The sequence below is a fragment of the Hemitrygon akajei genome, unplaced genomic scaffold (assembly GCF_048418815.1).
Source record: "Hemitrygon akajei unplaced genomic scaffold, sHemAka1.3 Scf000123, whole genome shotgun sequence".
NCBI classification, from domain to species: domain Eukaryota; kingdom Metazoa; phylum Chordata; class Chondrichthyes; order Myliobatiformes; family Dasyatidae; genus Hemitrygon; species Hemitrygon akajei.
Genome location: NW_027332009.1, coordinates 1,657,040 through 1,667,078, shown reverse-complemented (window position 1 = coordinate 1,667,078; position 10,039 = coordinate 1,657,040). Strand labels below are relative to the sequence as shown.

The window sequence follows — 10,039 nt, the reverse complement described above, 5'->3', positions numbered from 1 at the left end:
TCCCCCCCCCCCTTCAGCGGGAGCCTCCAGGCGATCCTCCAGGCTTGTCCCGATGGTCCGGATGGAAGTCTTGGATGTGAGTGTAAACTGAAATTTACCAGAACAAATAACTACACCACAAACAAGTCTTTATTTAATCTTTCACCCGTTTATTTGTTCCAATTCAGCCGGCGAGAAAGGACTCGGAGCCGATCATCAGGAAGACTGAGTATCTCTCTCTCTCTCTCTCTCCCCGGCAGCTCGCAACGAGCTTTCTGTCTAACACTCAGAAACATGACAATTTATAGAACTGGCGGAACAAAGAACAGTCGGTTCCATGGACATTCCCACTAAATCAGTTACAGCAAAACTTAGTTAATTAGATAAGAGTGTACACTAAATCACAGGTTTTACTTCCAGACAAACTCTAGCTTTATCTGTAAAACTTCGATAGACAAAGGTGGGAACATAGATCAATGACGTCACATCGTGGGGCATAATGTAGGCAACCTAGGGCTAAGGGTGAAACCTTCAACCAGGTCAATCCAGTTTCTGGTGTAAGTTTGTCCAGCTGATCATTCACGGTACTATTGGCTGGTTCCACTATGCCGGCTGCTTTCGGAAGGCAGGTGCAGTGGAACTGCTGTTTTATAGCAAGTTCTTTACAGACTTCCTCATTTATTTTGGCTACAAAATGTGGCGCATTGACCGAGTTTATCATTTCTGGAAGTCCATAGTGAGGAATTATTTATTTTAGAAATATTTTCACAACAGTCATCTACTAAATGCATCTACTGTCACTAAGCAACACTCATAACAATGTACTCTAGGAAATTCTATAAAACCAAGCTGTAAACAAGAAAAAAGGCCCGCCAGACAAGGGGGTAGTTCCGGAAACAAAAGGCACTTTCTTTCCAGCATTCATTCTTTTAGAAATTAAACATGCTTTGGCTCGCTTTTCAAGTCAAGTCAAGTCACTTTTATTGTCATTTCGACCATAACTGCTAGTACAGTGCATAGTTCAAATGAGCAACGTTTTTCAGGACCATGGTGTTACATCACACAGTACAAAAACTAGACTGAACTATGTAAAAAACAACACAGGGAAAGCTACACTAGACTACAGACCTACACAGGACTGCATAAAGTGCACAAAAACAGTGCAGGCATTACAATAAATAATAAACAGGACAATAGGGCAAGGTGTCAGTCCAGGCTTCGGGTATTGTGGAGCCTGATGGCTTGGAGGAAGAAACTGCTACATCGTCTGGTCGTGAGAGCCCGAATGCTTCGGAGCCTTTTCCCAGACGGCAGGAGGGAGAAGAGATTGTATGAGGGGTCCTTCATAATGTTGTTTCCTTTGCGGATGCAGCGTGTAGTGTAAATATCGGTGAATGCCGGAAGAGAGACCCCGATGATCCTCTCAGCTGATCTCACTATCCGCTGCAGGGTCTTGCGATCCGAGATGGTGCAATTTCCGAACTAGGCAGTGATGCAGCTGCTCAGGATGCTCTCAATACAACCCCTGTAGAATGTGATGAGGACGGGGGTGGGAGACGGACTTTACTCAGCCTTCGCAGAAAGTAGAGACGTTGCCGGGCTTCTTTGATATGGAGCCGGTGTTGAGGGATCCGGTGAGATTCTCCGTCAGGTGAACACCAAGAAATTTGGTGCTCTTTACGATCTCTACCGTCGATGTTCAGCGGGGAGTGGTCGCTCTGTGCCCTCCTGAAGTCAACAACCATCTCTTTTGGTTTGTTCACATTAAGAGACAGGTTGTTGGCTCTGCACCAGTCCGTTAGCCGCTGCACCTCCTCTCTGTGAGCTGACTCGTTGTTCTTGCTGATGTGACCCACCACGGTCGTGTCATCGGCGAACTTGATGATGTGGTTCGAGCTGTGAGTTGCAGCACAGTCGTGGGTCAGCAGAGTGAACAGCAGTGGACTGAGCACACAACCCTGGGGAGCCCCCGTGCTCAGTGTGATGGTGTTGGAGATGCTGTTCCCGATCCGGACTGACTGAGGTCTCCCAGTCAGGAAGTCTAGGATCCAGTTGCAGAGGGAGGTGTACAGGCCCAGTAGGCTCAGCTTTCCAATCAGTTTCTGAGGGATGATTGTGTTGAATGCTGAACTGATGTCTATGAACAGCATCTGAACGCATGTGTCTTTTTTGTCCAGGTGGGTTAGGGCCAGGTGGAGGGAGGTAGCAATGGCAGCATCTGTTGAGCGGTTGGGACGGCACGCAAACTGCAGGGGGTCCAGTGAGGGGGGCAGCAGGGTCTTGATATGCCTCATGACGAGCCTCTCGAAACACTTCATGATGATGGATGTGAGTGCAACGGGACGGTAGTCATTCAGGCAGGACAGTGAAGACTTCTTCGGCACGGGGACGATGGTGGCGGCCTTGAAGCGCGTTGGAACGGTGGCGCTGCTCAGGGAGATGTTGAAGATGTCAGTGAGAACATCTGCTAGCTGGTCTGCAGGTGATGTTGTCCTGTAATTGGTGATGTCCTGGATGCCCTTCCACATGCGCCTCGTGTCGCCGCTGTCCTGGAAGTGGCTGTGGATTAGCTGGGCGTGTGCACGCTTTGCAGCTGCTTTCTGGGAATCAGGGTGTCAGCAAGATTGTAACAATGTATTAACCATTCAACCATTCCCTCCTTGCCCAGGCGTGTACATCATCTATCAAAATAGGTAAGAACACAGAGGAAACACTGACCATTCAACCATTCCCTCCTTGCCCAGGCGTGTACATCATCTATCAAAATAGGTAAGAACACAGACCTGACCTGCAGAGGTCACCCATAAATTGTTCTGAAGTTCACGGTGGCAAACCATGTGGGACAATAGTTCGCGCTCTCCTTCAGGGGCGTCCTCCTGAAACGTACGTATCTCCCCCATGTCTGGCATCCCCGTCCTTAGATTTTGTCTAATAGGAGCTTGCTGGGTTCCCGAGGTGTCTAAACGTGTGGGAATCGAGGCTGTCTGTCTAGCTGCTGCATCAGCCCTGGCATTACCAATAGATATCTCATCAGATTCCCCAGTATGGGCTGCACATTCCATAATAGCCAAAACTCGAGGTAGCTGTAGAGTGCTGAGTAAGTTGTTTGCAAAGGTACGTTAAAATGGGGTAGCCAAAACAAGTCAGGAATCCTTCAAAGCTCCGTAGTCTGTGCATAACGGGAGTCTGTGTAAAAATTCTCATTTAAATCTGTTGCTAGGATACAGGCACGAGTCAGAGTGAACAGCTCAGCCTTCTGGGCGGAAACAGCTGTTTCGAAAGAGGCTGACGTCACTGTCCGTCATTATCACATAGCCAGAACATCATTTCCTCGCTGGATTACCAGAGACCTTCCATCCTCATAAAACGTTGCCTCGGGCTTGAGGGGGTAATGCGGAAGGGGTGGGAGAGTCTATCCTTCGTTCACGGTGATCCAAACAGGGGGGCGAATTTGGTGCGGCCGACTTCATGGACCGAAATTATCCGGAGATGTGGTACAACGTCTTGGGTTCGGTCAATAATAAGAGTGTCTTACAAGATGTCCCGTCTTCACCTCTGACTCCTTCCAGCATCGGAGTTGGCCAAGTCTTGCCAGTCTCCCTTGGTGCTAGAGGACTGTTTCGTCAGGGTGTAGGCAAGAAACCCACGCTCTTTAGCTTGAACCCCGGGCAAACCCTAACGGTGGTATGGGGAAGCACCAATCGTGTCTGTCACCGAGGGAAACCTGGAACTTCGGCCAGTAATGCACTGCCCTCTTTTCCTTTAACCTCTCCAGTCATCTTTTGAGGCTTCCAGGGTGCGTACACAGGAATCACTGAGAGCTGTCCCTCCTCCGCTGCTCATGGATTAGGCAGCATTCGGTTGGACAATTGTCTCCGTGGAGCCATTAACTCTGGGGTTTCAGTGGATTCTCCCCTCCCTGTCTTGGAATAATCCTCGGTATTCCCTTTCTGGATCTGAGGATATAGACTGCCTCCCCTTCCCCGCTGCCGCTGTTTTACCCGAGCAGCCACCGTATCTGAGTACTGGGAGGATTGAGGTTCGGGAGCACTGGGTGCACTCGGCCCCTGGTAAGGTGGGGGGAGTACGGTGGGTGCCCACTCCTCATCACGGTCACCATCCTCAAACAGGATCGGTATCCCAGACATGGGTTCGGGATCCCTTGTTTCCCTGTCAGTTCGAACTTTAGACTGACGTTCCTGCCCTTCTCTCCTATCCAGGCCGGCCTTGGTTTGCTGACGTTGTTTTTCCTGCTCTCGCTTTCGACGCCCATTCACCCATTCACACTCCGCCTTTAGCGTCTCTCAACCTTCTACAGTACGTACCTCTCTCCCTTTGTCACACGCATCACCCCTCCAACTTGCTCATCATGTACTGTTCCACTTTGCATCTGCCTTATCCTTCCATTGCCCTTTCAACAATTTCCACTTCTTCTTCGATATCAAATTTACTGCTTGTTCTCAAGAGGTGATATCGCCGGCTCCCGCTCACTGGCCACATTTCCCCCCCCCCCCCCCAATCTTTTTATTCTGCGCTGCAGTCAACATTCACAAATCTTTTTCCTTGTCTGGAAAACTCTCACACACATTGTGTAGGGCTGCTCTCGGCCCACTCGTATCACTCGACTCCATTCCCTCTAAGTAATTTACCCGGCACGAAGCCTCCTGCTCAATTAAAAATCAGATAAATTTACCCAGCAGGCACCACCTGCTGAATTAATAAATTTACCCAGCACGTCTGCCTCCTGCCCAGTTAGTAAAATTTACCCAGTACCGCCTCCTGCTCAATTAATATATTTACCAGGATCCGACTCCTACTCAATTAATAACATTTGCCTACTTTCTACAAGTCTTCCGACAGATACTTTCCCGATCCTGTCAAGATATGCAAGCAGCCCTCGGCGAGGAACCGTGCCTCCAAAGGAACTACCGGAGAGCGACAAAAGGTGAAATACCCGTTGGGCGCCCGGTCGGTCTCCGCAGTCCCTGGAGTGGTCCGGCCGCTTACTCAGTCTGTCTGCTTCGCACCCTCTGTATTGGGATCCTGTTCGTGACGCCCAATGTTAAAGTTGAATCTGAATAAAACTCGGGAGACCAGTTTCCTCTCGACACCACAGTTTATTGGATTCTCTTGCAAGAGTTTGAGACCCAGTTATCAAAGGGAAGGCATGTCAGTGCTGCCAACCATCTGACAAGTGGACTCTCTCAGTCAGGTTACAGCAGTATATTCATACACAGTAAGTCCCATACATCACTGTTGCAAGCTGCTATTAGAACTGGTACACTCACCAAGTCTGTTGGTGCAAAACTTAATGTCTTAGATAACAGAGTGCACTAACTCAAGGTTTGAATATAGATGGATATACAGTCCAGTCCTTATCAGCTATTCCCTTTGCAAGGTCCTGACTTCATTCCAGGCAGATGTTCATTGCTGTCCTTATCGATGAGTCCTTACTCAAACACGGGTACAATATACATTATCAAATTCTCAATGTCCCTCTGACAATTAAAAGGAAACCAGTATAAGCCGTTTACTTTCTTAACTGCTGAAGACAGAGTTTACTTTTGTTCAAAAATTCCTGTTCAGTCCCAATTATTCTTTTAGCTAGAGGTTACTTGGGTTCAAAATGATTTTTTATATTTCCGCATTTCCTCAGAATGGTTTCTCCCCAGTGTGAATTTGCTGATGTCTCGAGAGCTGAGATGAACGACTGAATCCTTTCCCACATTCAGAGCAGGTGAACGGCCTCTCCCCAGTGTGAACAAGCTGATGTTCTTTCAGCTGAGCTGAATCGGTGAATCCCTTCCCACATTCTGAGCAGATGAATGGCTTCTCCCCAGTGTGAATTCGCTGGTGTCTCAAGAGCTGAGAAGAACGACTGAATCCTTTCCCACATTCAGAGCAGATGAATGGCCTCTCGCCAGTGTGAACTCGCTGATGTAACTTCAGTTGAGATGACTGAGCGAATCCCTTCCCACATTCAGAGCAGACGAACGGCTTCTCCCCAGTGTGGATTCGCCGATGCTCCTTCAGTTGAGATGACTGGGTGAATCCTTTCCCACATTCAGAGCATGTGAATGGTTTCTCCTCACTGTGATCTAACTGGTGCGTTAATAGACTAAAACGCCGAGTGAATCCTTTCCCACAGTCTGAGCAGGTGAACGGCCTCTCCACAGTGTGAACAAACTGATGTTCTTTCAGATGAACTGAATCGGTGAATCCCTTCCCACATTCTGAGCAGATGAATGGTTTTTCCCCAGTGTGAATTTGCTGGTGTCTCAGGAGTTGAGATGAACGAATGAATCCTTTCCCACATTCTGAGCAAGTGAATGGCTTCTCCCCGGTGTGGACTCTCTGATGTAACTTCAGTTGAGCTGACTGAGCAAATCCCTTCCCACATTCAGAGCATATGAATGGCTTCTCTCCAGTGTGGACTCTCTGATGTAACTTCAGTTGACATGACTGGGCGAATCGTTTCCCACATTCAGAGCACGTGAATGGCTTCTCTCCAGTGTGAACTCGCTGGTGTCTGTGTAGGTTGGACGAGTGAGTGAATCCCTTCCCACAGTCAGAGCAGGTAAATGGCCTCTCACTAGTGTGAACTCGCTGATGTAACTTCAGTTCAAATGACCGAACAAATCCTTTCCCACATTCTGAGCAGGTGAATGGCTTCTCCCCAGTGTGGACTCGCTGATGTGACTTCAGTTCAGAAGACTGAGCGAATCCTTTCCCACATTCAGAGCAGGTGAATGGCTTCTCCCCAGTGTGGACTCGCTGATGTCTCTGTAGGTTGGACGAGTGAGTGAATCCCTTCCCACAGTTTGAGCAGGTGAACGGCATCTCCCGAGTGTGAACTCCCTGATGTAACTTCAGTACAGATGACTGAACGAATCTTTTCCCACATTCTGAGCAGGTGAATGGCTTCTCCCCAGTGTGGACTCGCTGATGTGACTTCAGTTCAGATGACTGAGCAAATACCTTCCCACATTCAGAGCAGATAAATGGCTTCTCCCCAGTGTGAACTCGCTGGTGTCTGTGTAGGTTGGACGAGTGAGTGAATCCCTTCCCACAGGCTGAGCAGGTGAATGGCCTCTCCCCAGTGTGAACTCGCTGATGTACCTTCAGTTCAGATGACCGAGCAAATCCTTTCCCACATTCAGAGCAAGTGAACGGCTTCTCCCCAGTGTGGACTCGCTGATGTGACTTCAGTTGAGATGACTGGGTGAATCCCTTCTCACAGTCTGAGCTTGTGAATGGCATCTCCCTAGTGTGAACTAACTGATGTTGCAGCTGGTGATTTGACTGAGTGAATGCCTTCCCACAGTCTGAGCAGGTGAACGGCCTCTCCCCAGTGTGAACTCGTTGGTGTCTCTGTAGGTTGGACGAGTGAGTGAATCTCTTCCCACAATCTGAGCAGGTGAATGGCCTCTCCCCAGTGTGAACTCGCTGGTGTCTATGTAGTGTGGATGAGTGAGTGAATCTCTACCCACAGTCTGAGCAGGTGAATGGTCTCTTCGCGGTGTGAACTCGCTGGTGTCTATGTAGTGTGGACGAGTGAGTGAATCTCTTCCCACAGTCTGAGCAGATGAATGGCCTCTTCTCGGTGTGAACTCGCTGCTGTTCATTCAGTTGAGATGATTGAGTGAACCCGTTCCCCTATTCAGAGCAGGTGAATGGCTTCTCCCCGGTGTGAACTGATTGGTGTCACTGTGGTCTGGTTGAGCGTGTGAATGTCTTCCCACCATCCGAGCAGGTCAATGTCCTCTCACTGGTGAACTTTAGGATATACCTTCAGCATCGACAATGGAACGAATTGCTTCCCACAGTCAGAACAGGTGGAGCATCTCACTAAGGTGTGAACTTGCTGATGTATCTTCAGACTGGATGACTGAGTAGTTCCCCTCCCTCACACAGAGCAGGTGAATGGCCTCTCCCCACTGTGAACTCACTGGCGTGTCTGTGGGTAGGCTGTGAGTGAATCCCCTCCCACACTGAGAGAAGGAGAATGATATCTCACTGCGATCAATTCTCTGTCAATTCAGAAAGTCAGATGTTTGAATCCCTTGTACAATCAAAGCAGCTGAAGAACTGATCTCCAGTGAACAAATGCTGATATGTTCTCAGCACCCCGGTTCCAGTGGATTTCACTGAGTTACAACAGAAAACTTCATTTCAGTGACAGAACACATTACCAGCTGGTATGTGATAATTCTTCATCTCCGTGGATCAACAACAGATGTGTTGGTGTCGCAAAGAAAATATTTGGTCACTCCTTAAATATCCAGAGTCAGCAAAACTGATGTGTTGTTGTGTTTGAGATTCCCGTGCACAAGTGTTCTGTCATTTCAAACCTGTAAAAATATTTGCAAAAGACATCAATGGGTGAAGGACAGTATTTCAGGAGAGATTATAGTCTGTGGTAAGAACGTAAGAAATAGGAGCAGGAGTCGGCCATCTGGCTCGTCGAGTCTGCTCCTCCATTTAATAAGATCATGGCTGATCTGGCAATGGACATCTCCACCTACCTGCCTTTTCCCCATAACCCTTAATTCCCCTACTATGCCAAAATCTATTCAACCTGGTCTTAAATATATTCACTGAGGTAGTCTCCACTCCTTCATTGAGCAGAGAAATCCACAGATTCACCACCCTCTGGGAAAAACAGTTCCTCCTCATTTCCATCCCAATTTCCCCCAAATCTTGAGGCGACGTCCTCTGGTTCTAGCCTCATCTACCAGTGGAAACAACTTTCCTACCTCTATTTTATCTATTCTTTTCATAATGTTACACGTTTCTATATGTTCTCCTCTGAATGAGAGCTCTGGCATCACAATTTTACCAATTTCAACTCAAGTTGGGGGTACTCATCTTGAGATATACCCCAGGCTACCGTGGGAAGTGAGGGAGGAAAATGCTGGACGTCTGGTAATGATCTTTGCACCATCAGTAGGGAGGGGAAAAGTACCAGAGGATGAGGAGACATTGTTCTCTTTTCAGGTAAGCCAGATAAGCCAGGAAATTACAGACCAGTGGTTCTTACCTCAGAGGAAGGCATGCTGCTGGAGAAGCTCCTGAGAGGCAGCATTTCTGAGCATTTGGAGAAGCATCATCTGATGTGGGATAGTCAGCGTGGCTCTGTCTAGGGCAGATCGTGCCTTATAAACCTGATTGATTTCTTTGAGGATTAACAAAACACACTGATGAAGGTAGAGCATTGGATGTAGTGTACGTGGCTTTCAGTAAGACTTTTGATAAGATTCCTCATGCAAGGCTCATTCAGAAAGTAATGACGCAAGGATCCAAGTAGACCTTGCTTCGTGGATCCAGAATTGGCTTGCCCACAGAAGCCAAAAGGTGATTGCAGATGGTTCGTATTCTGCATGGAGGACGGTGACCAGTAGTGTTCCGCAGGGATGTGTTCTGAGACTCCTTCTCTTTGTGATCTTTATAAATGATCTTGATGAGGAAGTAGAAGGGTGAGTCAGTAAGTTTGCTGATGACACAAAAGCTGAGGGTGTTGTGAATAGTCTGGACTGTTCTCCAGAGGTTGCAGCAGGACATCGATAGGATGCAGAACTGGCAGATGGAGTTCAGCCCAGACAAGTGTGCTGTGGTTTATTTCGGTACATCAGATTTGAAGACAGAATGCCATATTATGTTAGGACTCTTGGCAGTGTGGAGGATCAGTGAGATCCTGGGGTCCATGTCAATTCTACACTTAAAGCTGCAGCGTTGATTGACATTGTTGTTAAGAAGGCCTTCATCAACCATGGAACTGAGTTCACGAGTGGTGAGGTAATGTTGCAGCTATATAAGACCTGATTTATACCCCACTTAGAGTATTCTACTACCTCATTACAGGAAGGATGTGGATACTATAGAAAGAGTGCAGAGGAGACTTACAAGGATGTTGCATGGATTGGAGAACATGCCTTATGAGAATAGGTTGACGTTTCAAGATGGCGCTCATGGAGTAAACCACTTCTAGGCTTTGCTCCAAACCTTTTACGTCTTTTTAACCTACAAACACCCCTTAAAGGATCTTCTTATAATTATTCTA

At 47.8% G+C, this 10,039-nt stretch overlaps 1 protein-coding gene across 1 annotated transcript; it reads right to left on the bottom strand.

The window, feature by feature from the left end:
• Positions 1 to 5,104: 5,104 nt before the first annotated feature.
• On the bottom strand, positions 5,105 to 8,077 carry LOC140723660 (uncharacterized). The gene has a single exon (XM_073038227.1). It carries the CDS (start codon positions 7,237 to 7,239, stop codon positions 5,632 to 5,634), a length of 1,608 nt encoding a protein of 535 aa, XP_072894328.1. The 5' UTR covers positions 7,240 to 8,077; the 3' UTR covers positions 5,105 to 5,631.
• Positions 8,078 to 10,039: the final 1,962 nt, after the last annotated feature.

What these genes read in the sequence shown, in the direction of transcription:
- LOC140723660 (XM_073038227.1), bottom strand. Translation starts at nt 7,239, where the DNA reads ATGCCATTCACAAGCTCAGACTGTGAGAAGGGATTCACCCAGTCATCT.